General features: G+C 46.6%; 2 protein-coding genes across 9 annotated transcripts in view; one reads left to right on the top strand and one right to left on the bottom strand.

The window, feature by feature from the left end:
* The window catches only part of SLC25A25 (solute carrier family 25 member 25), a 31,158-nt gene extending 11,751 nt beyond the window's left edge, over positions 1-19,407 (bottom strand). Inside the window, exons 1-2 of one of the 8 annotated variants that reach the window (XM_064490553.1) lie at positions 19,030-19,407; positions 7,606-7,665 (exon numbers count right to left, since the gene is read on the bottom strand). In XM_064490553.1, the coding sequence (XP_064346623.1) occupies positions 7,606-7,665; positions 19,030-19,284 (315 nt within the window). In that variant the 5' untranslated portion in view covers positions 19,285-19,407. Of the gene's footprint in view, positions 1-3,925; positions 4,438-4,509; positions 5,239-7,605; positions 7,666-19,029 lie in introns of those variants that run through there. The other 7 variants (XM_031450560.2, XM_031450561.2, XM_031450562.2 and 4 more) reach the window with 7 other exon arrangements.
* A 771-nt stretch (positions 19,408-20,178) lies between these two features.
* NAIF1 (nuclear apoptosis inducing factor 1) lies at positions 20,179-25,882 on the top strand. Its single transcript, XM_010984294.3, has 2 exons — positions 20,179-21,010; positions 22,714-25,882. The coding sequence occupies exons 1-2, from the start codon at positions 20,500-20,502 to the stop codon at positions 23,184-23,186; spliced, it is 984 nt and encodes a 327-aa protein (XP_010982596.1). The 5' UTR covers positions 20,179-20,499; the 3' UTR covers positions 23,187-25,882.
* The last annotated feature ends 615 nt before the right edge of the window (positions 25,883-26,497 follow it).

Below are 26,497 nucleotides of genomic sequence, written 5' to 3'. Positions count from 1 at the left end.
ATGAAACAGATTTTAATAACTTATATGACATTTCCGCCCTTCTAAATGAGATCTGAAGATGACTCTGTGAAAACAGGTCTTGGGCTGTTTCCTCCATCCCCTAGGGTGGATCCGATGAGGTACCCAGAGGCAACGCAGGATTATCCAGGCAGATTCCTGCTCAGCCTCCACCTAAATCCATGACACTCAGTTGTCTCTTAAGCCACTCAATCCAGAACGTTCTGCTTTGGGGCTATTTTTACATACATCTTACCTCTACTGTTGGGGTCTTTGAAGGCAGGACCTTTGTACCTCCTTGCCTGGAATGAGCTTTTGCTTTGATCATGGAAGGTGCTGGATAAAAGCAGTTTCTGAATGAATGAACATGCTTGGCAGGGCTCTAAGACCCCGAGAAACAAACATGATCTCTTTTGATGAAGACATTAGGTTTGTTTTTCCAAGTGTCTACAAACAGAATCTTCAGGGTATTCTGTTCACCTCAACAAGATACTGTACTGTTATTCTTATTTCAAAGAAAGTTCACACTTATAAATAAAAGAGCTGAATTTTAAAGTGCTCATCTTCCGATGGCAGGAGGTGGGGTGGTGGGAATAGCGCAGTGGTAGAGCACATGCTTAGCATGCACAAGGTCCTGGGTTCAATCCCCATTTAAATAAATAAATAAAATAAAATGCTGAGCTTCCTTTGTTAAATTATTCATGTTTGCTTCTGAAACAGAAATAAATCACACAGATCTGTTGAAGTGCCTGAAGGCATTTCAACGATGACTACGATCTTTCCATATTTGCCTACAAAATGGCAAATATTTTGACTGAATAAGTAAGTTGTTCAACTGCAGATGTTCATTTCCTAATAAACTATATTTTTCAAATAATTTTGGTAAACATAACTGTACCATTGAGGTTATTTTTGTACCACTGAGTTTTATGCTGTATTACAAGACATCTGAGAAGAGATCTGAAAATACCAAATGGAAGTGAAATCGATATTCAATTTATAAAGAAAAATGATTTAAGTATTATCAAATAAGGGCAGCTATCTTCTAGAGGAAAAAAAAAAAAGAATGGAATCTCCTTATTTATAACAAAGCTCATTACAGACCAGTGGTATCACAAGGTCAGGAAACGTTCTCTGAAAAGTTCTGCACGTGCCTGTCAAGATGTTATTTTACAACGCTAACGTAAATTCTATTCCAACGTTAATTTTGGAAAAGGGCCCCAACGTATTTTTATTTTGCAACTGTGACTGAGTCTAATGGAATGTCTTCATTGAACAAACGTAAACTGGCATTTGCTTATTTATTTAAACCACCAGTCCCCCTGAGTTTCAAAGGTCATGCAGAACTCTGTTCTCACACAGAAACTGGCACTTCTCAGGAGAGCCAATCCCGGGGCACCTGGTGTCCCACCAAATGCTCCATCCCTGGAATTACAGACACTGGGCCCCAGAGGGGCCCGGGGGTCATCTCTCAATCTCTGAGATGAGCAAACAGACCAGAGGAGGCTACCTGGTTTGCCCAGACCCCAGAGCCAGTTGGCAGCAGAGGTGAGGCTCACCCAGGGCCTGGCTCTTGTTACAACAACCACTTAAAACACCAAACCTGACACTACCAAAAAGATTTTAGAAAGCAGTTTCTAAGAACACTTGCCAGCCTGGCCCTGAGAATTACAGCGAGTGCTACCTCAGACTGGAAGGCGGCAGGTGTGGTGGAGAAAGTTCAGCTAGCCTTAACAAGAAAAACAAAAACAAAAACACCCACAAAAAACTGTATCTGTTACAGCTCTGAACACATACGTGAGAAATACAAATAAGGAAGAAGACTAAAGCCAGGCTCGTGTTCCACCCCTGATGTTTCACATCAGCTCCTGGTGCTTCAAGACCCCTATAAAACGTGCTCCCTCTCCTGCTCCTGCCGTGTAAGCTTCTTCTCTGCTCTCTTTACCTGTTCTAATTTTGTGACCCAGATCTACTTTTGTTTCCTTTCTTTCGACGCCCATTCCTACAGCAGCTAGTACTCAGAAACAATGACAGCTACTCCAGGGTCCCTTAGAATTGAATGGAGTTAGGTTTCGCTTCATCTGTAAAGCAGCTCCTCCCACGAGCATCTTCTCCCCCTCAGATTTGCCAGTGCCCCACCCCACAAGCTTTCCTCGTTCTACCACTCTGTTTCACGCCAAAGAAACAGGTACTTCCTGTAAGTGCTGGAATGCCGTAAGGACAGGGCAGGTAGAGCACCTTTGGGAGCGAAGCATTAGCTCAGAAAGTATTTCCCCCCCTCCTCTACAATGACTCAGACCAAGCCCAAAATATTAATATGTGAAGGAGCCCTGCCAGCATCCGGCTGTTCCGGCCCCGCCCACCCATAAGGCGCTCGAACCTCATTTGCTGCTGTGGCCGCAGTGTCATTTGATGATCAGGTTGCCATGACAGCCCAGTGTAGCTGGTTTCTAATGAAACCTGCCTACACTTGGCAATTAGACACACAATGAGCAAAATTCTCTGAGCTTCTGAGAAGACGGCCCCTCGGGATTTGAAAGCTTGAATGCCGCTGAGGGCACCTCCCATTCCAGACTAATGGCTTTCTTCTCCAACTGCAGATCAACTGTAAGACAAAGATAAAGGGAAATACTGGAACAGTTCCTAGAATGAAAACTTGCAGGAACCTGACTCACTAGCAGACATATTTAAAAGACGGAAGTGAGAGTAAAACAAAGTAGTGCGGCTGGGAAACTGAAAGGCCTGAGAACCAACGCGAACGTCTCTATGAGGTTTCCAGAATGCAGTGGAAGCCCCTTCCTGAGAGAAACGGCGAGGCCAGGCCCCGCGGCCAGCGATCACAAGCCTCAACCCCCACCTTCAAGAGCAGCTGCACTGGAGAAGCACACATGCTGCTGAAACACTCTAGTGCAATTCTTAGTTTATCAGCTTTGAAAGCGCCCACACCGCCCAGATGTACTTTCTTGCTTACTTCAAACCAAACCGGCTGACCCATCTCCCTCTTGGGGCTCCCCAACCCCTAGCCAACTGATCCGTCTCTCTCTTGGGGAAAAGTGCCAGGGTCTCCGGTTCAGCCTGCATTGCTCCCGATTCTGCAGGCCAGGACTGTTCAGAACAGAAAGTCCTGGTGCCAGGCCAGCCCAGAGGAGTGGAGTCGGGGAGGTGGAGGGCTGGCAAGAGGTGCCAGTCGGTGTGACTCTGGGAAATGGAGCAGTTAATTATTAAAGTCAAAAGTAGGTGAACTTAAAAGGGAGCTAGCCAATGCCTAAACCCTTGGTCATAAGGCCAGCAGGTCTGTAGATAAAAGATCCTCACAAAACACAGTGCCACCACCATTTCCGACCTCCTCTAAAATGATCGAAAGGTAGAAAGCGACACCTGTTGAAGCACATCTCAGGCACAGTACAGACTCCCTGCGTCCCAGACCAGCCCATCATGGACCAAGGATTCTCCTCAATGCTTAACCCGAAACCACTGCAGAAGTTGCTGCATCAAAAGTCCCCCTTAGCAAAGGAAAACTGAACGTTTATTTCCTAAATGTAGCAACTCAGTTCAGCAGAGCCTTTTCCAGACTCCACAGTGCACCAGACACAGGCAGAATCTCCTCCCCTTCTCCAGTTGATTTTCATCCTGAGAAAGGAGAAAAGATTCAAACTAACGCAAGCTCAGGAGAGGTGAACAGGGTACTCCTAACCATAGGCAGGAGAGATCTCAGCCAAAGAGCCTTTCTGTTCGAATCCTAAGAATTCAACTGGTTCCGTTAAAAACGGCTTTCTTAAGGGAAAGGGAGGCAGTACAGGCAAAGTTCTAGATGAATTAGGACTGAAATCTCACCTCCACCCCTTCTTAACTGTTTAATCCTGGGCAAATTACTTAACCTTTCTGCACCTCAATTTCCTCATCTGTGAAATGGGGATACTACCCTTACCTTGGCTCTTGTGAGGAGCTTCAGACACGCAAGGAATGCAGGCCTCCGCACACTGAGACTCCAGCCTCAATGCTATGCCATCACTCCCTTCCTCCCAGACCGAAAGGTAAGACCAAGGCCAAGGGTCTGACCTTCGGGATGGAGGACAGGCCAGCCTTCTGCAGCTCCCGGAAGCTGGGTTCACCTTTGGAGGTTTACTCTGTTGCCCGCTGAGCTCAGTCCTCCCTGCGCTGTTCAAGTACGCTAAGATCTAAGACATGCTGTAATTGTCTGTCCCCTTCCCTTCGAATGGCTTTCTGGGGCCAAAGTGACAAATCCTAAGGAAAATCTTCAACTGCATTCAATCTTCCTTCCTCAAAAAGCCACACTGAAGTGGTCACAACAGGATAATAAAGCTTGTGCAGTGGCCACAGGAAGATTCTGGACTGGAGCTGGGCTTCTCCTTTGTCTAACTTCTCCCCAGCCCCCGGCACCAAACGGATTCATTCGCAGGTCCTCTCTTCCTCCCCACACTCCAGCTTTTTCCAGGAAAATGATCCCAGGCCAGCCCCTAAACTAGAAGGTCCTCTTGAGGTAGCCATTACCTTAGGAAACTGCTCTGCAGGTCCGACCACCAGCAAAATGGTGGGTCTCCTTTCCGTGTCCTCAGCCCTTCCGTTCTGTTTCCCCAAAAAGCTTGGCATCTGGTCTCCCCCAGCTGGAGACGGGGTGCCTGTGACTTCGTTATCACTCCCCTCTCTGGAGCCTTGGCACCCAGCCCTTGGGAAGAAGCTAGACAGAAAATGCCACAGCATCTGCAACATCACGGCTTCCTCCCAATGTCGCTGACGGTGACCGTTCACTTTTGAGGAGGGATGTGACCACGGTACGAAGAGTCTCTGGCTACACCGCTGCTGGGAAGACTAGCCGGGGGAGTTGTAAGGCTGGCAGCTCTGCATGCAGTGGCTGTTTCCTGCTTTCTCAAATTTGCTAGCACTGCTGTCGTGCCTGGCCTGAGAAGCAGCTAGCTCACTCCGAGAGCCCGGCCGTGTTGCTGGCAGTGAGAGAGATGCTGGAGCTTCTTCAATAAAAACTCACTTTTGCAGGTGGATGGTAATCAAACGTTTTGTTTAAAAAAAAAAAAAAAAAGGAAAAAGAAATAGCCCAACAGATCTCTCCCGGAGGCAGAAGCAACTTCCAGTGCCCAATTATTCAGCTGTCCTCGCTCAACTAATGAGCATCACATAAGCGAGGACCCGAGCATCCAGCCTGCATTCTCACTGCAGCAGGGCGCGGCCAATCACCTCTGCCGACACTACCGAGTTCTTTATCCCCACCAGCAACATCCCTCCAATCACAGCCGGCCAATTCCCTGCATGCGGCCGGCAGTTCTGCAGGGAGGTGCCGGCGGCAACCTCCAGAGGGGCTTCCAGTCTCACAGAATCCACCTTGAGCTGGCCGGTCCGCCGGAGCCCAACTTCCTCCTCTCCACCAGGCTGTTTCCGGGATGACATTCACTATCAAGTTTAACACCATCAAGAGACCCTGGCAACACTTCCGACGACATCTAGTAACACTTTCCTTGTTCCATTATCCCGTTCTCTGCAACTGTGTGTCACATAATGTACGCCATATCAGGGCTGCTTCTCCTCCGTGTCTCCTACACCATGAGCTGCTTGGGGACAGGGATCTGTAGAAAGTCACAGATCTTTCTACCCTAGTACCCAGAACGAGGCACAGGTGAAGTCTGTAGACTGAACTGAGTAAACGATCACGAGTAAAAGGGAGTTAATCTTTGGTCATTTGTTTCTTAATTTACTAGCAGACAAATGCAGTGTCCAGTTACCTTCACAAAGGTAACTCTTTGACACAGTATTCATAATCATTATTTTAAAAACAAACAGCACGGGAAAAGTTTGATAGTCTGTGTTGGGGAGAGTATGGGGAAACACACACCCTCATACACTGCTGTGAATGTAAATCAGTACAATCTCTCTAGAGAGCAACATAGTCACTGCTACCAACATGACAAAAACAGAAATCCTCTAACAGCAATTCTACTTTTAGCAATTTACCCTGCACATATACTTGCAAATGTGAGAAATCACACATACATATGATATATATGTTATACATACATGTGATAAAACATAAGGATTTTTTTGCAAGCCTGATTTATAACAGCACAAATTTAGAAAGAATTTAAAGTTCTTTAAAAGGGAGTGGGTTGTTAATTAAGGCACAACCACACAACGGCGTTCTAGGCAGCTGTCAAAAAAAGTAAGGTGGGGGGCAGAGCTCAAGTGGTGCTTAGCACGCACAAGGTCCTAGGTTCAATCCCCAGTACCTCCATTTAAAAAAATAATTAAACAAACTTACCTCCCATTCCCACCACATCCCCCCAAAAGCGGCAGCCCTGCATCTATTACTATGGAATGACTAAAAATATCCTGTTAGATGGAAAAACCAAGGTGCAGAACAAAGGGGATAGCATGCTGCCATTTCTTCCTAAGCTTGTATACGTGAAGAATCTCTCTGGAAAGATGCACTAAGATTGATGGGATGGTTTGGGGCAGGGGAGCACTTGGGGTTTGATGGGAGACAGGTAGATGGGAGATTTATTTTCACTGAATATCCTCTTTTACCTTGTGAAACCAAATCATAAGCATGTATGACCAGGCATGCATGTATGCATACACACAATAATTATTTAAAAAGAAAACATGAGAAGGGAAAGCAAGACGGCCCTGCTTTTTGAAAGCTGATACAAACAAATTCATACTGTACAGTACAGGGAACTATACTCAATATCTTGTAGTAACCTATGGTGAAAAAGAATATGAAAACAAATATACATATGTTCATGTATGACTGAAGCATTATGCTGTACACCAGAAATGGACACATTATAAACTGACTATACTTCAATAAAATATATTAAAAAAAAAAAAAAAAGCAAGCAAGCTCAGGAGCCTGCATCGGTTGCCCTCTCACTGGATACACAGAACAAATTTACCTAGGAGTAGTTCTGTGTGTCGATTAAATGTCCAGTTTTTGGAGCCAGATCCCAGGTTCAATCCTGGCCATCACTCACTGGCTGTGTGATCTTGGTCAAGTTACTTTAGCTGTCTGTGCATTAACATCCTTATGAGCCAAATGGGGCTAGTAACAGAATCATATTGTTACTTCGCAGAGTTGGCTACAGGCTAAATTAAATAATGTATGACGCTCTTAGAAGAGTACATCTTCACCATTTTATCTAGAAAAATGATTGTGAGTTCACAGAACTGAACAGTTTTAATACTAAAGAAGAGCCAGTTCAGGGCTAAAATCCCTAAGTAAATAACTAATCCTTTAATGAAAATTAATCTTTTTTTTTAGGCATTGAAAATCTGGTGAACTGGGGGAGATGGTGATGTTTCGGGCCTCCCTCTGCAAACATGAGAGGAACCTCTCATTCACTAGGTCACTGGCTTTTCACTTCATGGACTCCTCCATACCACAGAACTGAGTTATGAACTCAGCGGGTGCCAGCCATGATGGACTGACAGGAACCAATTCACCTTCCTGCCTATAACAACTAAACGTCCAGACAAAATGTAAGAAACAATGGTTTTCAAGGTGTTGAACATTAGGCAACGAAGGGTAGTGACTCCTGAGATATCTATACAAACGAGCCCCTCATACCCCCAGCTTCCTACCTGGAGTTTCCAGGCTCCGGTGCAGCGGATGGGTAACCAGCAGAGCCCAGCTGTCTCCTCCTGTCGAAGAGAAGGAGCTGGGAGGCCAGGACAGCCAGGGTTTGCAGGACAGAGTACCAGAGAAGACAGAGCTGCACAGAAAGTGAGCTCTGGAGAGCTGCTGAGGGCCCCCAAGCATCACAGCACGTGACTGAGAGGAAACTGCTGGAGGGTGGGGAAATCACAGTCCAAAGGCATCACAGGGCTGAGAATAGTTCCCGTTCCCACCAGCCAGTGTGGAAAACCTCATAATATGGGAAGGTTCAGGAAGGGTACTCAGAGGGTTTTGCCATAATAGTGGGGCAAAACTGGCCCTAGACTAAATGCTGTTCTTGCCTGACAAACAAAGCTTTAGAAAGCGGGCCCCGAAAGGCTCAAACTGCTTCCAAATAACTGTATCCCAGAGTAAAGCTCAAGAATGTTTATAGGAATACAAATATACCCAAGATAAAACCCTATGAAAAATTAACAGCAATGTAAAGCAGGGAAAGATACCTGTAATAAGAACAGAAATTAATCTGTTGAAACTGACCCAGAAATGGCACGTTTGATAGCATTAGTACTCAAGGATATTAAAAGTCACGTGTATCCCACACTCTCAAGCAGCTAATGGAAAGACCAAGCATGTTACAGACACTGCAGATACTCTAGATAAAAACGACAATGGCTGAGATGAAAAATACACTAGGTGGTTTTAACAGCAGATTTAGAGAATGCAGAAAAAAAGATGAATGAACTTGAAGACATGGCAATAGAAACTTTCCAAAATGAAACATGGAGGAAAAAACAAAACAATAGAAAAAAAATGGACAGAGCATCAGTGAGCTGTGGGACAACCACTAACTAACGTGACTCAACTGGAGTTCATGAAGGTGGAGACAAAAAATATTTAAAGAAATACAATAATGGAGAGATTTTCCCCAAATTTATTGAAACATCACAGTTAAATTTCTGAAAACTAGTGATAAAGAGAAAAATTTTTATTAAAAGCAGCTAGAGAAAAAGACCCATGACACACAGAAGAAGAAAAATCAGAATGGCAGGGGACTTTCCACCAGAAACTGTTTACCCAGAATTTTATACCTAGAAAAATACCTTCCAAAAGGAAGGCAAAAAGAAGACTTTTCAGACTTACAAAAGCAGAAAGAATTGATCACCAGCAGATCTGCATTACAAGAAATGTTAAAGGAGTCCTTCAGATAGAAAGGAAATGACACCAGATGAGGAATGGAATGACAGGAATGATGAGCACTAGAAATGGTAACTGTGTGGGTAAACAGAGAACTTTTTCCTTTTATTTAAATCTCTTTCAAAGGTAAGTGCCTGTTTAAAGCAAAAATAAAATAAAATAATGTATTGTGGGTTTTGAACAAATATAGAAGTAAAAATGTATGAGAACCACAGCACAAAGGCCAGGAGGAAAGAAATGAAAGCAGAACAGATGGCACACAGAGAACACACAGGGAGATGGCAGATTTTAACCTGACCCTATCAACACAGTAGATGTATGTGGTTTAAACATCTCAATTCAAAGGTAGGGATGGTCAGGTTGGATTAAAAAAAGCAAGATCCAGCTATCTGTCACCTATAAGAAACACACTTTTAAGATACAAGCAGGTTAAAAGTAAAAGAATGGATACAACAATCCTAAATGTTGTTGTACCATATTATAGAGCTTCAAAACACGTGACAAAATCCAACAGGACTGTGAGGAAAAGGAGACAAATCCACAATTATAGTCAGATCTTAACCCCCTTCTCTCAGTAAATGATAGAGAAGCAGACAGAAAATCAGTAAGGACACAGAAAACTTAAACAACACTGTCTATCAACCAACTTGACCTAATTGGCCTTTATATAACATTCCACCCAGCAAGACTAAAATGCACATTCTTTTCAAGCACACACACAACATATTCTGGCCCATAAAACAAGTCTCATGAAATTTAAAAGGATTCAACAGTGGAATTGTATTAGAAATCAATAATGGGAAGATATCCAGAAAATACCTCAACATTTAGAAATGAAATAATACAATTCTAAATAATCCATGAGTCAAAGAGGAAATCAAAAGAGAAACTGGAAAGTATTTGGAATGCTGTGAAAGCACAATACATCAAAGCCTGGGGGGTACAGCCAAAGCAGTCCTTAGAAGGGAGTGCCTGCATCAGAAAAGAGAGGTCTCAAATTGATGACCTCAGTTTCCGCCTCAAGAAACCAGAAAAGAACAAATTAAACCTAAAGTCAGCAGAAGAAAAAAAATAAGTAGGCAAGGAAGAGACCACGCCTTATTTGTCCTAAAATCTCCCTTGGCCAGCACCTAAGACCGAAACAGAGCAGGACCTTGTGGGGTCCTCCTGAGTACAAAGCCTTTCTGTGTCCCCTGTTTCTTGTTTGTAAGAAATAGGCTCCTAGACCTGCCCTGAGTTCCAAAGGGCAGATTCAAACAGTTGCTAATCAGGGAAGGGAGGGAATGCAGAGACAAGGGAGGAACAGTCAAGAAACAATAGTGCAGCCTTGGGGCAGTGTCCTGGCTCCTTCTTAAGGAATATACATCGCAGTATCTCTGAGTTCTTTGGCAGGAACTAAGGCCCCAACCCAGGTGGAGGATGTCAAGTTCAGGCTGAGCACAAGATTCCTGGAACACTGCCCCGTTACCTCCCCAGCAGCCAATCAGAAGAAAGTCATACACCCTGCTGCTCTCACCTCAAATTTCACCTACAAAAGCTTTCCCACCCAAACCATTGGGGAGTTCGGGTCTTTCAAGCATAAGCCACCAGTCCTCCTTGCTCGGCCCTGCAACAGACCTTTTTCCGCTCCAGACTCCTTTGTTTTGGTTTGTTTGGCCTCATTGTGCAACCAGCACAGGAATTTTTGATAACAAGACAGGGATTAATGAAAATCTTCAATTGCATACTTTTGCCAATGTTTTTATTTTAAAGCACTTTTTTTTAGTATCTTTGATTTCCTCGTGGGTTAATGCAGCACATCTCTTTGGATATACCACAGCATTACCAAAACTGCCAGCATCTGGTAGACCAGTAGTTTCGTTTGCAGTTAGTATATGTAACACAACTCCACTCACTTAAGTTTCTTGGGTATGAGACAGGGTTGGCAAGCATTACCCTTCTGTAGCTGTAGATTTATAAACATCAACAGAACCTGGTTAAGATGAGGCTAATCACCTGCAGAAGTAACCCACTCTTCCAAGAATCTAGAAAATAGAGACTTGGTGGGTAAGAATGTGTCACAGGATCTCCCATATTTTTCAGAGAAAACAACAAATTCTAATGGAATGGACCACTGGTGGGAACCCATTCCAAGTTATCCTGATGAACTGCCCAGGGTATAAAAGCCCCTGGAACATCACACAGGACAACTGGAGATTCCTTGAGGGAGTCTTGTAACAGGGCAGAGAGCTCTCCCACGACTGACTCCAGGCAATGTTCCCTGTCTGTCTCCACCAGCTTTACTACCCATCTTAGAATTATAATTAGCATTCAGAAGAGATGCTGTTAGAAAACTATTAACACTTTTTTTCTAACTGAAAAATAAAGCCAGATTTTATCTGACAGAAAGCCAAACTGATGTGATTTGAAAAGGAGGACTGGCTTGGCCAAGTAGGTTATGTGGAGAGCATTTTTCATAAATTGAATGATTCAAATCTGCAAAACTCTAAGGTTTTGACCAAAACTAAAACCAACAAATGAAAACATTTATAGCAGATATACTGTATGCCAGAAATTATTTCCTCCGCAGCTACTAAACTTATGACAGATTTTTAGATGTCAACTTAACAATGTGCCAGGGGCCCATAGTTTCTTAGAATTCTTTTCAGATGGTACAGGAGCAAAAGAGTTTGAAGGATCTCTTTCATACATTGATAGGAACGATTCGCCATTTCACAGGCACCACTGTGCAAGGTGACTATCCTTCTCCTCTGAAATGAAACAACTGGTGAATTTAAACGCTTAGATCCTGAAAAAAATGTTTTTAATTAAAAAAAAAAAATCACTTAGATCCTAGGTGCTGTCCCAGGCCGCCTCACCGCAGGAATGGCTTCAGGATATCACACAGGACTTTAAAATTAAACAGCCTCCTACCTGCAACTCAGCCCACAATTAGTGAAGAGGAGCCGGGCACCGGCCTCACTTGGCAGGGAAGGTAACAAAGCTGCGGTAATGAAAAAGGTGAAATCCCCCAATCTATTTCCATTTTAGGAAGTAAAACCAGAAAATCTAGCTTTGGCAAAAACTCCGTGAAGCGAACTCCTGTGACCGTGGAAAAGAGAAGTGCCCCACAGAGATAACACCCCGTTCTCTTGGATGGCTAACTTCTGGTAAAAAACCTGTCTCCACCAAGGTCCCAATTTCTAGGTCAGTGCCTACTAACAAAGATGTCTTTCTCTTTTCTCTAAAGGAAAGTTAGGGGTGTACAAAATTAGCCCAATTTTAAGTATAGGATTTTGAGATGTAGCATGTAACTTAAAAGATCTGCAGAAGGAAGAGGCTGCACAGAAACGCAGCGTTAAGTCCTCTTCTTTTCCTGCTCTTATAAGAGCACGGTTCTCCTTTCAGATTAGAAATATGCCAAGTGTAAGGAGGAGGGGGAGCATCTGGTACTGAGGCCGGCATGCAAAAATCCAATCACCTAAAATGATCAGAAATTTCTCAACCAACCCAAAATTGATCAGTGGGAACCAAACCACAGGCACGTGTTCAGCCCACTTGATCTTTATTCGTTCCTTCTCTTCGCCCACATAAAAAAGGCAAAGCAGCAGGTTTATTATTAAAACAACACTAAATGTTTGCAGTCTCTTAAAGCTGATTTCAGGATTGCACTCTAAAATTAAGCCCGTCTGAATGAGTGCAAACATAGCTGTCACAGGCTGCTTGCTCTGTACTCGGGGAGGACTTCACAGGGAAGAGCCCAGATTCAGGCGTGAAACCCACTGGACAGACGGCTGCCTTCAGCAAACAGACATCAGAACTGCTCAGGGTGTGAAGGGCAGCTGGGAGAATTCGTGTAAGGATGACTGGTTTATACCAGCCGGCACTCAGAAACAATTCAGAAAAGGTATTATCTACCAGATTCTACTTTTACTGCTTACATAGGTTAAGGAAGCAAGTCTGGCAAAAAATTACACCCAAGACATGCATGAAAAAAGTGAAAAAGTTAAATCAGTGTCCATAAATGCATCACTCAGGGCTGCTACCAGGATGTCATCTCTCCCGAAGGTACTTCTGTAGAAGAATCCTGGACAAGTCATTTAACCTCTCTAAACTGGACAAACCTTGAAAGCCCTTTCAGTTCTAACATTGTAGGGGTTCAAACTCGAGCTAAGGCCACCAACCAAAAGTGACACTGGGATGGGGAACAGGCCAAGAGGATGGTGAAGGTGTCCACTGTAGAAGTGGTTTCAACCAACATGGCTCTTTAATTGTGTCAGGCCAAAGACAAGGATCCATCACTCTGCTTTATTCTTGGTGATCTGAACTACTCCCTGCCCATCTTTTTCTCACCACTGTCATGTCAATATTTTTTTTGGGGGGGGGAAGTTTCTCACATAAGTTTAGGTGGTTTTCCGTGTTTTTGGTAAGAAGAGTCACATCAGACTCCAGCCAAGAAAGAGGAGGGGCTGGGGGAAAGAAGGCAGGAGGCCAGGGGTGGATGGAATGTGGGAAGCCTCACAAAGCAGCAGCAGAAACAGGGACAGCCACTGTCTCCAGTTTCCCCTGAACCCTGGGAAAATAAGCCATGACTCACCTCCTTTTTCAAGCTTCCCGGCCAAGAGTTTAAAGCCGATAAGCAGCTCCTTATGGTCTACTTTGGTTATTCATTTACTTTATATGGAGGCACATCTTTAAAACAACATCTTCTTTTCTTTAGGTATTGTGCCTCATACAGCCCGCAGTTAGGAAGAATGTCCCTGTCATTTCAGTCATTTGCTGCCTGAGCACCATCAGGGGTCTTAAAAACGCTGAGCTGAGGTCATGCACAGATACATCCATGTCTTAAACTGTAAAAATAAAGGTTGCAAAGTTTTAAGGGCTGATTAGAAGTACCTCCAGCCATGGAAGGAAGGAGGCAGCGTATGCTGAGCTAAACTGGGCAGAGTCCAAACCTTGGGTTCTGCCATTGCCTTTGCCTTCAATCAGCCTGACCTCTGAGCCCCAGTCCCACTTCCACAAAAGGACAAGGTGAGATAATTCCCAAAAGTTTTAATTAAGCGCTACTTGAAGCTTCCCTGTTTACAGCTTCAAAGTGAAATCCATCTTTGAGAAAAGACCATCCATGGCTTGGGAAACAGGCAACAGGCTGGTGAGAGCAGAGCTCGTGGGGCCCATTTCCCTCCGGGAAACCTGTGAGCCAAAGACATCGTTGTGTGTAAAGTGACAGTGACACTTCAGTAACTTTTTCAAAATCTCCTGCCACCAAAGATTATTTTCTTGTTTTAATCTTCCTAAAGACTAGAGAGCCCAGCCCTGTCAGCTGACAGGAGCTGGTGCTGTCCCAGGGGCTCCACACCTTTTACTGCCAACCATCCTTTATTACCCCCCACCCACCCACCCACCCACCCAGGCTTTCTCCTTCCTTCTAGTCCATGTTTCACCTTAGCAACCTATAAAAAAATATAGCTGATTACGACTAACTCTGGGCATCTTATTTTGAAAGACTCGATATGGGGAAAAGTCACTTGGTGTTGAACACCTCTGTGTCAGACCCTGTACCAGGCTCTATACGGATTTCATCTAACTCAACCCCACAACAACCCACTGAAGTAGTCCTACCACCACGATAAGGAGATGGATTAGGAGACCTGGAGAGGTTGAGTGACTTGCTCAAGGTCACATAGCTTGCAAGCGGCAGGGACAATACTAGAACCCAGATTTATACCACAAAGCCTCTAGTGGGGTTTTTTAAACAGTTTTATTGAGATACAATTTGCAGGCCATACAAATCATTCAAGTGAGTGTACAATTCAATGGCGTTTAATATATTCATAGATCCATGCAACCATCGCCATGGTCAATTCTAGACTGTTTTCATCACCTCAAAAAACAAAAAAAAAGCATACCTATTATTAATTATCACCTTCCTATCTCTCTGTTCCCCTCAACTCCCAGGCCCAGGCAACCACTAATCTACTTTCTGTCTCCACAACTTTGCTCATTCTGGAGTGTCATAGAAAATGGATCATGTAATACATGGTTCCTTGGGACTGACTTCTTTCATTTTGTGTCATGTTTGCAAGGAAAGCCTGCACTCTTAACTCCAAGGTACATGGCCTCGGTGAAGGGACCGTGAAGGTGCGGACAACATGTCATGTGGGAAAAGCCTGGTGAAATCTACGGCTTTTAGCAGCAGCAGAGATTGTAGGAAGATAAGACAAATGTTTTCAGGGACCCTTGGATCACTTGGGGCAAATGGGCAGCAGATAATAAGCAGACGGACTTCAGCCTGGTCTAAGAAAGGACTCACAATGAACCTGACTAGGTCCACAGACGAAGGGGCTGAATGACCCTCTGTGAAGGAAGCCACAGCAGCAATGCTCCCCTTACTGGGTGGGAGGCCAGCCTATAATGGCCAGTGACCCATCCACACCCAAGACTAATTTGTTTGGTTCTGCCAAATTCACATTAGTAAAAGAAGAAGGGGTTAAAAATGGAAAGTCTGCTCTGATTTAGTTTAATGAAACTAGTCCTCTCTGAGTAGTTTTGTTCACTGAATTCATCCCACGGCTGTGTGCTCAGCTGGACTAGAAATGAATACCAGCCAAATATTTGCTTGTCTCATTTCCCTGTGGTTTCTGTGAGGCTTCAACAATTGATGACTCTTTGAACATCAAAGGAATTCACCACTTGAAGCTCCAGATCAGGCCTAATCTGGTATACTATTTATTACTTGGTCTTAGAATCAGGGTACCTAGCTCCACCTTTCCAGGTATCAACTAATTTTTAAAAATATCTTCTAGATGACTTGAGGATAATTTCTTCATGCCTGGAACCAATTTTACAGCAATATAATAACATAGTCAGTTTTTTTTTTTTAATTTTTTAAAGTGGGGGTAGGTAATTAAGTTTATCTATTTATTTACTAAAAACAATTTTTTTAATGGAGGTACCGGGGATAGAATCCAGGACCTCGTGTATGCTAAGCCTATGCTCTACCACTGAGCTATACCCCCCCTACAGTTAGTTTAATGTATGAACTCAATCCAGTCTGCAAACAGCATTTTTGTCTGCATTTTTCCTTTTCTAATGGGTCATTATATTATATCAAATTATGTCCACCCCTTTTCTATAGAAATGGCTCTTCTTAGCCTATCTTATCTAAGTCCAGCTACTTAGGTAAATACTTGCCCACAAATGGCCAAACATTTAAAAGGTATAGAGTTCAATAATACTGTCTGATTAAGCAACACCAACTTGACATTAATGATCTTCCATTCAATTATTTCAAGTCAACAGAGATTGCCTCATGTATACTGCTCAGGTCAAGGGGAGAATTAGGGCAAGGTGGATTCTCATTTTTGACAGGATAATCTCTGGATAATCTTGACACCTATTTTGGGAATAACAGATGGGGTTCTAAATGGATTGCTCCTCAAGTTCTCCCAAAAGTCCAGTTTGTGAGGCTTAAACTCGATGGTGTGTATGCAAGTCTCTGAATGGGCAAACGCAACCACACCATCTTCTAGTAATCCTCACCTGCATCAAACACAAGCCCCTTGGGAGAGCCTCACAAGCCTGAGCTAAAGAAACAACTGTTGACATGTAACACAGCTTGTGTTCTTTCCTTAACTGGCTGCCCAAGTTCTAACCTATGTTATTGTTTGTTTTCAGAAAGATATTTTGTTTGGTCACGTGGAAATGCCTTAAATAGGCAATGCTATAATTAGCTCTAGCTGAAGTCTCATCTCTTAAAGTTGCTACTGTTGTCGTCATCTTTTTTCTTTCCTTAGTAAACTCTTCCCTTCTTTTGTCCCCGAACAGGCTTCGTGCTCACATGCCCTTTACAAAGAAAATTTCCCTGGCTGGCTGCCACTGGTTTCTTTGCCCACTGCCATTTTAAGTATATTTTCCTCGACTGTCCCCATTTCTTCTGAAACAAAGGCAGATGCCCAAACCTGCTGGTTTATTTCTAAAGAAAACTTGACCCAAAGGTTGTAACCTAGCAGGAGGCTTTGTACAGTCACAAGGCCTGGGTTCATCCATCACCTACTGAAAAGCACTCATAGCTGATTCCTGTGCAAACCCGAGCCTCTCCGACTGGTCCTACAGGGTCACACAAAGAAGCTGCCAAAGTTTGATGCTGTGGTTTTCAATACCTATTCCTGAGGCACAGAACCCATTTCGAACTGAACGGCCCTCCAGATTCTTTTTTGCCTTTGCTAGCTCTGTAAAACTGCAGCACAACTTTTTCTGCATTGTAGCTAATACTGATACTACTGCAACAGGAAGTGGTGGTGGTGGGGGTCAGGAGGCAGGCTGTCTTCCTGTTGCCCAGCTATTTACAAAAAGGAAGGTTCTTTCTTTAATTCTTAAACTGTTTGCCACAGAACTGACCTGTGCTCCTCCACAGGTAATAACTGAATAAAATGGATCATTCCCAAGCTCTCAAAGCTGTATAATTTCCCATTCAAGGCTGAAAGAGTTGTAGAAACAGAGTCCATACTAAATCCACACACCAAAAGAATAAAAGAGAATTGTTTTAGATCATAGAACTTAGAGCTAAAGATTTTAGAGCCAATGTGACCCCAAAGGGCTAGGCTCCCTTTGGTTAATCAAAAAGGTTTTCCTTTCAACACTGGAAAGAAAAATGATCACTTTCTCCTTATTTGTCCTCAGAAATTTACTGCCCCCAAAATGGATTAAGATCACTATCAAATGTGCCACAAATTGAAAAAACACTGTGATTCCCAGTTGAGGCACAAAGCATGGTATAAACACCAAATACACTCCCACAGCCAGATGCCCTCAACATGCCTAGTGGCATATACAATGTGGTAGGTTCATAAAAGCAGAAAGGTTCACCTAGGCCCACACCTCCCTGAGCCCACAAGGCACAGACCCTCTGAGTTTAGCCATCCTGTCTTTCCAAGTGATTTATTCATCAGTCATGGATGAGAAAATATCCAGCTCACATCATTTTCTATGAAACACACTTTAAAAGATTTTTTTAAACTTGTTTCTAAGGGTCTTGGACTTAACCCAATGATTTTATCTTGCACAGTGTTATACTTGGTCTTCCTAGGCTCATCCTAAGCAGGTGAAATATCTTGGATGTTGATCCAAGATATCTTGGACATGAGTTAAAAACACTTTACGTACACCTACTTGACAAATTGGCTTAATTCACTGGCATTTTACCAGATTTTTTTTCACACTTAGCCATGAGAGATTCTCTAATTGTGGTATGTATAAATGGACCAAAGGAACTAACCTAGAAGAAAAACAGGTTACTAGGTAAAGTACTTGGTATTCCTCCTCCAGGTTATAAATCAGGTTAAGCCACAGTAAATGAAATACATGGAAAAGGGTAGCTACAACTAAAAAGTCACATAGAAAAACATATGAGAAGCAGGGCAAGAAACAGCCTCTGCTAGAGGTTTTTATATAAAAAGGACAGCACCTCTCTGTCCCCTTCCCCCTTGGCCAGGAGCCCACTCCAGGACAAGAGTAACAATATCCCTCCTAGGTGGACCACACTTTTACCTTTAGGAAGAATTTCCCCCTAGAAGCTTTCACTTTAATCTGCAGCCCTGTAGACCACAATCCCACCTCCTGGATAAGCATGTCAGTGGGGATGAGTCTAACTACCCACATGTCACCAATCTGCCTGAAACCCCAGTTCCCATTTTTTTTCCAACTCCCACATGTTTCTGAGAGGAACCAGATCAGGGCCCACGGATGGTATGGATATGAGAGGGGAAGGAGGGGTGCCCCTGGAAGAGGATGGATGAAACCATTTAATGGTGGCTAGAGGGAACATCAAAGCTTAACCCTGAGGTCAGAGGTGACATAGGGCAGACTCTTGAGACTTGGCCTTCTACTTTGAGGAAAGCCCGAGCAAGAAGGGACTTTTCTACCAACAGAATACCCAGGGGGTGACCACCTGTACCCAGTAAGAGCCTTTCCCCCAGACCCAAGCGCTCACAGAGATTAAGAATAAGTTCCACTCACACCAGGGCATAAGTGGGGTGTCCATCTGTCACCCAGAGGGTTCCAGCTAGCCCGTGAGGTCGTCCACCAAGCCTGCCAAGATCCAAGGGGCTGCCCAAGAAGCCGGTGGTGCAGACCAGACCTATCACCTGGACCTCCCGGAGATGCTGGGGCGCAAAGGGGTACCCTCCCCGCCCACGCAAACGGTGCGCGTTGTCTACCTGGAGCTCGCCCTCGGTGCGATGCAGTCCCAGGCGCCGAAGCCCCACAGCCAGGTCGTTGACACACAGGCCGCCGTCGCGGTTGACGTCGAGAGTCTGGAAGAGGCTCCACAGGCGCAGTCGGTGGTCCGGGCCCCCGCAGACGGCGCCGCCGCACGGGTCCACGGACGCCGGCGACGAGGCGGACGACGAGGCGGCGGCTGCGGCGTCCGGCGGCGGGGAAGCCACGCAGCGGCACAACACACTGCTCACCATCGGGCGCGAGGTAGGGGCGACGGGCGCGGGGCGGGAGCGGCGGGACGGCGGGGAGAGCACGGAAGACACGCGGGTGTCCTCAGACGGCTAGCGCGGGCTGGGAAAAGCCGGCAAGCTGGAGGGATGGGCCGCTTCCGGGAGCCCCGCCCCGCCGCACGCCGCCTGGGTGGCTCCGCCCCCAGGCAGGACGCCGGCCAGTCACAGACCCGGACGGCACCCCTTAGGGGCGGAGCCTCTCCGAGGACTGCCCACGCAGCCTTAGACTACCCGGATCAATAGAGAGGGCGGGGCGATCCCCTCTCAGTCTCGGGCCGATTCAAACTGAGGGAGGTGGGGATTGGCTGAGCCGGGCCGGAGAGAGGCGATCACGCAGTGATAGGCAGAAGTTTTGTGATTGGCAGGCGGAAGGACCCCGCGTCCCAGTTCCATTGGAAAGCACTGTTTAGACAGTGGCATCGTAAGGATGGGAGGAGCTGTCGTGTACGGGGAGATCTTGATCTCCGGCGACAAATAGGGTTTACGTGAGGAGCAATTGTGAACTGTGGTTGTAAGGCAGAGTCTGCGCCCTTGGGTGGAATTAAAAATTAATTGGCCAACGGCTTAAGGCCGAAAGCACTAGGGATCCTTAGGAGGCCGGGTCTGGGTAATCTAACTCCCTAAACCACCAATAAAATAGCTGAATTTAACGGCATAAAAGTCGTAATACTGATGATTAAACGACAGAACGATTTTCCAATGGAACTGAGTAAAGGCTAAGTTGGGTGGAACGCTCTGCAGCGACAGACACATCTTTAGACCAATGATCAGACCAATTACAATAAGCAGGCGTGCCCTTTAGCTGAGCGACAGATCAAGGGAACCAGTGATCGACCTGATATCTGAGCCGCGACCAACCGGGAGGGCGGATTCCCTTGAAGAGGCTCTGGGAGGCGGGACGAGGGGAAGTGGGCGGATCTCCGCACACCCCGGCGGAAGAGGCAGATTCAGGAAGCCATTACGCAGCTGGCTGGCAGGGGCTGAGCCGGTCGGGGCTGGGCCCTACGCACTTTGCGTAGCGAGGGGGGTTACCAAAGGCCTGGTGCTTGGCCTTGGGCAAGCCCGGCCTATCCCCCGTAGAGGGGGGGTGGGTGAGGAGCGAGGCTGAGGAAGAAGAGAAGGGGAATTGGGGCCGTTAGGGGATTATAATTTCTTTAAAAAGCAGGGTTGGGAGAGGTCATGGCCGTCCCAGCCAAGAAGAGGAAGATGAACTTCTCTGAGCGAGAGGTGGAGATCATCGTGGAGGAGTTGGAACTGAAGAAGCACCTGCTGGTGAACCACTTCAACGCTGGGGTCCCTCTGGCTGCAAAGAGCGCGGCGTGGCACAGCATCCTGAGAAGGGTCAACGCCGTGGCCACCTGCCGCAGGGAGCTGCCTGAGGTCAAGAAGAAGTGGTCTGACCTTAAGACCGAGGTCCGTCGGAAGGTTGCCCAGGTCCGGGCGGCCGTGGAGGGTGGTGAGGCCCCAGGGCCCACTGAGGAAGACGGAGCTGGTGGGCCTGGGACAGGTGGGGGTAGTGGCGGCGGTGGCCCTGCTGTAGCCCCAGTACTGCTCACCCCCATGCAACAGCGCATCTGCAACCTGCTGGGCGAGGCCACCATCATCAGCCTGCCCAGCACCACAGAGATCCACCCCGTGGCCCTTGGACCCACGGCCACTGCAGCCGCAGCCACGGTCACCCTGACACAGAGTGAGTGACCTCTCCCGCCCAGTCCGGCGTGCCTAAATGGGAAGGGCCAGCAAGAGCTGGGGCAGCCCAGGGAAGGTTGGCCGCTAAGGGTCAGAGGTCAGATGGGAGTCTTGGAAGACCATGAGGCCTTCCAAGAGCTTCTCCAGACAGAAGTGATCTTGTTCTCTCTGGGACTTCCTCAGCACACAGTCTGGACTTCTGACAGGCTGGCTTGCTCTCCAGTGTTTTGCCACCATTCAAGTCCATGACTGAACCATGTGGTCCTTGAAGACAGAGACCATGTTTATATCCCTACAGGACTTATCACAGGGCCTGGCACATACTAGGCCATATTTGTTGAATGAATAGGTAGATGGACATCGATTCTGGACAAAGACATTCCGGTTTTCAGTGTGGTGAATATTTATCAGGCACTGCTGAGGAACTTGTTGTTAATCTGTTCCCGCATTCCCTCATCAAACATCAGTGCAATTCTGTGCCAAACCCTGTGCTTAGCACTGGGATTATCAAGGTGTCTAAGAGATAGGCTGGTTATATTCTAGTCAGACAGTTAAGACACATGTATGAATAACTGCACCGTCAGTTGGGAGAACCTAAGGACTCAAAAGAGAAAGGGGGCTTCCTGGTGGGGGTGGGGGCACACAGTTGTCGCTGGCATTAAAGGATGGAGAAGACTGATCTTTCCCCCACGTGTGGAGACCCAAACAGCCCAGTCAGAGTACCTTTAAAGGTTCTCAGCTACAAATGACAACAGAACTCGCTTTGGTTGGAATTTTTAGTTCAGATAAGGGTTTGAACCAGTGACTGTTAACTGCTTTTTGTGATGGGCTGGAAACTGTATCACTCAGTGATTCCCAATAGGGCTTGAGGGAACTGGGTGTGTGTGTGAGTGCCATCCCCCTGTGATGTCATATTTCTCAAGGACATTGAGGTGGGAAAGAAGATCAAACACTCGTCTACATCAGTTGCTGTTCTGGAACAGGCAGGGCCTTTAGGTATTTCATTGACCAAGGTGGTCAAGGAGATGGGGAAGCATTTACTAGGTACTTCAGCTCCTGCTGCCCCACTCCCATCTCCTTTTTTGCTTGGCCATGAAAGACATGGAAGTCAAGAAAGCAGCGAAGGAGGTAGGTCTAGTGTGGCTGCAAACAGTTCCTGTAGAGAATCCCATCCAGGATGCCTGCTGTGTGCTGGCACTTCAGGGGACATGTGGCCCTGCCTTTATTAGCCAGAAATGGCCCAGTGGAGGGGTTATGAGCACATTAGACTTTGATATTAGGGAGACCTGGATTTGCTTCCTGGACCTGCTAAATGAGCTGTGTGACCTTAGGCAAGGCACTCCATGTTTGAGTCTATCTCTTCGTCTCTGAAAATGACCTCTGGATGTCATTATGAAGATTCGTGGAGCTAATGAGTACAAAGGGTTAGCACAGTGCCTGGCACATAGTGGTGCTCTACATTTTTGGCTGGTCTTAGTATTAGCATCTTTGCTTTTGCCAGATCTGGGGCTGGCCCTTTGGTTATTAAGTAGATTAAGATTCTAACCCCCTTAGATTCTAGATTTATACATGAAAGGCTGTAAAACTAGAGGAGACCTGAATTCCCCAGAACAGGGCTTAATGGCCTCGTCCCCACCCCACATGGCCAGCCTCACTCTTTCTAGAAAGTGACCTGCCCCTGCCTTTGCTCTCTCTCTCCCACAGTCCCCGCAGAGACCACCTATCACACGCTGGAGGAGGGAGTGGTAGAGTACTGCACGGCCGAGGCCCCCCCGCCCCTGCCAGCCGAGGCCCCAGTGGAGATGATGACCCAGCACACGGACGCCTCGGTCAAGCCACAGGCGCTCAAGAGCCGCATAGCCCTCAACTCAGCCAAGCTGATCCAGGAGCAGCGGGTCACCAACCTACACGTGAAGGAGATTGCCCAGCACCTGGAGCAGCAGAACGACCTGCTGCAGATGATCCGCCGCTCCCAGGAGGTGCAGGCCTGCGCCCAGGAGCGCCAGGCTCAGGCCATGGAGGGTACCCAGGCAGCCCTGAGCGTCCTCATCCAGGTCCTCCGGCCCATGATCAAGGATTTCCGCCGCTACCTGCAGAGCAACATGCCTAACCCCGCCTCTGCCTCTGACCCTGGACAAGTGGCCCAGAATGGGCAGCCAGACAGCATCATCCAGTGAGGGCCGGGGGTCGAGCCAACCTTCCGCTGTGATTGGATGACACCGCCATGGTCTTGTAAGTGGGCTGTGCGATTGGCCTTAGGCTAGGGCCGGCCATGTGGACAACTCCCAATGTGAGAGACATTTAGGGGTCCACTGTTTCTGAGAAATGAAGAAGAAATTGTTGGGTTCCTGGGACCCCAACTCTCTTACCCCCACCCCTGGAACTGTCCTGCTAACAACCTGAAGATTGGGTAGGTGGGGGTCAGGCGCTGGTGATGGGGCCCACGTTGTCATGAGCCAGGGCTTGTGACATGACCCAGACTCAGACCAGAACAACTACAGGGAAGGCCGTCACTGGGGGCCGTCTCACAGCCGAGGGTCTGTGCTGAGATACCCGCTGCCCCACCCAGGTGCCGTCCTTTCAGTAAGATGTCCGTGGTGCTGGCAGTGGCACTTCTTCCTCCCTTGGGAGGCAGGGTGACTGGTGGGCCTGAGGAGGAAACCCCACCCTTATCTCCTTCTCACTGTGCCTCAGTTCTCAGGGGACTCTAGTTAATGCCATGCTCTCCCCCAACCCCACCACACCCAGGCACAGCTGGGTGAGCTGCCCCTGCTGTGCACCCAGGCTGTGGCCTGCCGCAGTGCCGGGTGCGGTGGGGACAGCTTGGCCGCCATCTGGTCTTCCACTGCGTCCTTGGGCAGCCCTTTGGTGGTTTGTCCCGACAGCTTTGACTCAGGTCAAGCATCAGGCTTTGGGTGCTGTAAATGTTACTTCCTGCCCCACTGCAGTGGGTCTGAGGCTTCTTCCAGAAGGCTTCCTGGAAGCCAGTTGTATTTATTCTGTACATGGACCCCTCTGGGAAGACCTCTAGGACCTCTGAGGGCAGCTCGGACCCCACCCTTCCTCCTTTCCTCTTTACTGACTGTGCGTTTCCAAAACTCAGTGCAGAAAAAAGCCTGCCCAGTATCGTATCACATCCTGGACTCCTTTCTCACATCATTCAGCGCCTCATGCTTTTGCGAGACCCTCACTGATGGGTTGGGTGAATCTGGAGGCCTGATTGGCCCTGAATGTGCAGCGTGGGAGAGTTGAAGCTGACCTAAGAAGTGAGATCTTGGACTTCTGTGCTCGGGGAAGAGCAGACCAACCTCAGAGTGCTGAAGGAGGTGGCATTCCCGGTTCTGTTCTGATGCTTTCTCCCCATTTGTACAGACTTTACCCGGATGGCATTTGTCTGTTTCATTTTCAGAATCACCATCGAGACCCTTGCATCTTCCCCAGTCATTTCCCAAGTTTGCCATTTTGTTGCCAATGCCTTGGCTACACGTGACCGATAGTTACAACTCGAGGCTCCAGATCTCAGCTAAATAATGAAGGTGCTGCCCTTCTGGGCACGTTTAGAATCGCTCAGCTCCACTGTCGCAATTACGGGAAGATGCCCCCAAAGACGATTGAGCAGTGACTTCTACACCACCAACCTCTCTGTGGGGGACGTGTGCAGTGCCAGCTACAGGGCAATGGAGAGGAATCAGGCTGGTGAGGGAGTTGGGTGGCAGCCTGTCTAGAAAGCGGCGGCCCCTGGCAGCCTGGGCACCCACCCTCCATGGAGTCTGCTGGCTCCGGCAGAGAAGCTTCAGGGACTCCCTGAGGGTTTGCAGCTTGGTTTGGTTACGTTCTGGGATTGGCAATCTGAACCAATGTTGTGTCTGTTCCAATTGGGTATAAAGAGGAGGTTTAGATCACTTAAACTGACTGGTTCTTTCCAGGTCATAATTTTAAATTAAAGAAATACCACTTTTTAAAAAAAATACACATATCTGTGTCTTCACTGGTTATATATGGAAGAGGTATGGGCTTGCCAAGAGCAAGGGCCGGCACACTATGTCGCACAGGTCAAATCTGGCCCCCCACCTGTCTTCGTAAATAAAGTTTTATTGGAACACAGCCATACCCCTTCATTTACTTAATGTCTGGTTGCTTTTCTGCTACAACAGCAGAGTTGAGTAGTTGGGACAGAGACGTCTGGGCCATGAGCCAACAGTATTTACTCTCTGGTCCTTTCCAGAAAAGCCTGCCCATCCCTGGTTTAGGGCAGTGCTTCAGACTCTGGATGAGCATTACTTCGGGGTGTTTGTTATATATAACCAATTCCTGGCCTCATGCAAAACCTAGAAGAGACTCCTGGAGGGAGAGCTCTAAGAATATGCATTGTAAACAAGTTCTCTGGGTGATTCTCATTTTTCTGAAGATTAAGAACTTTGGCTCAGAGGCTAGACTTAAACTCAGCTGGAATCGGGATAATGCCCCCAGGGAGTGCTGGTTCTAGGAGTTTCTTCTGAACAGTTGAGAAGTCCTGCCAAGCAGAGATTCTCACTTAAGATGGGCCTTCATTCCGGAGGGAGCCCAGCCTTTCTGGACATGGTTATCACTCTCCAGTATTTAGTGATAATAAAACTGACAATTATTGAGCCCCTACTCTGGCCTTATAAACATTACCTTACTGACTTCTTGCAACAGCCCCATGAATTAGGTACTAATGCTGTTTTCAGTTTACAGTTTACACTGAGGATCAGAGAGGTTAAACAACGTGCCTGAAGTCACACAGCTACATTATCCCCTGGAGTGTCCCATATTTTTAAATTGCTGTTCTGAACTCTTTTCTGTTTTTTAAACACCTTTGTTATGGTGTGATTCCTGTACAGTAAACTACACATTTTTGAGACGAACAATTTGATGAGTTTTGATAGATGTAATTGCTGTTCTTGACTGTTAATTACCCTGACCTTGCTGCCAGTGAGATATGAAATCACTTAGAGATAATCTGAGCCTGACCTCGAGTTTCCAGGTTAAATGAGGCGGCCTAGAAGGCAGCTTGTGTTATTGTTCTTCTTGGCACTTGAAAGGGAACACAGTGATCTCTCCTACTCCCTATAGGCTTTGGACTTACTTACATAAAAGGGAAAAAGGGTGGCTTTGCATCTTGATGGCGCTGGTGGAGAACAGTCACTTATATGGGAGTGATTTCTTTGGAATCCTTCCTGAAATGTGGAGTTTTGTGTAAAGGAAATCCTCCAGGCCACTGACGCTTACTACTTCAAGTTTTGAAATCTTTTACATTTTAAGCCATTTTGTTGGAAGTCTTTCACAAAGATTCCCTTTGTGAACTGTATTTTACCCAGAGGTTTCTTATTCGATACGGTTTGCACAGCAGGTCGGGAGAGGCAGTGCTTCGACATGGGCTCTGGCAGGTTTGGGCTTGAGATGGGCTCCACCCCTTATTCACTGTGTCTCAGCTTTTCTGGGCCTCAGTTTTCTCCGTTTGGAAAAT

This window comes from Camelus dromedarius, chromosome 10 (assembly GCF_036321535.1).
Source record: "Camelus dromedarius isolate mCamDro1 chromosome 10, mCamDro1.pat, whole genome shotgun sequence".
NCBI lineage: Eukaryota > Metazoa > Chordata > Mammalia > Artiodactyla > Camelidae > Camelus > Camelus dromedarius.
Note: the sequence above shows the minus strand (reverse complement) of the source record. Positions and strands in the feature narration are given on the sequence as shown.

Coding starts and splice junctions, on each gene's coding strand:
- NAIF1 (XM_010984294.3), top strand. CDS start 20,500: ATGGCCGTCCCAGCCAAGAAGAGGAAGATGAACTTCTCTGAGCGAGAG. Junction 21,011..22,713: donor CACGGTCACCCTGACACAGA/GTGAGTGACCTC, acceptor TCTCTCCCACAG/TCCCCGCAGAGACCACCTAT.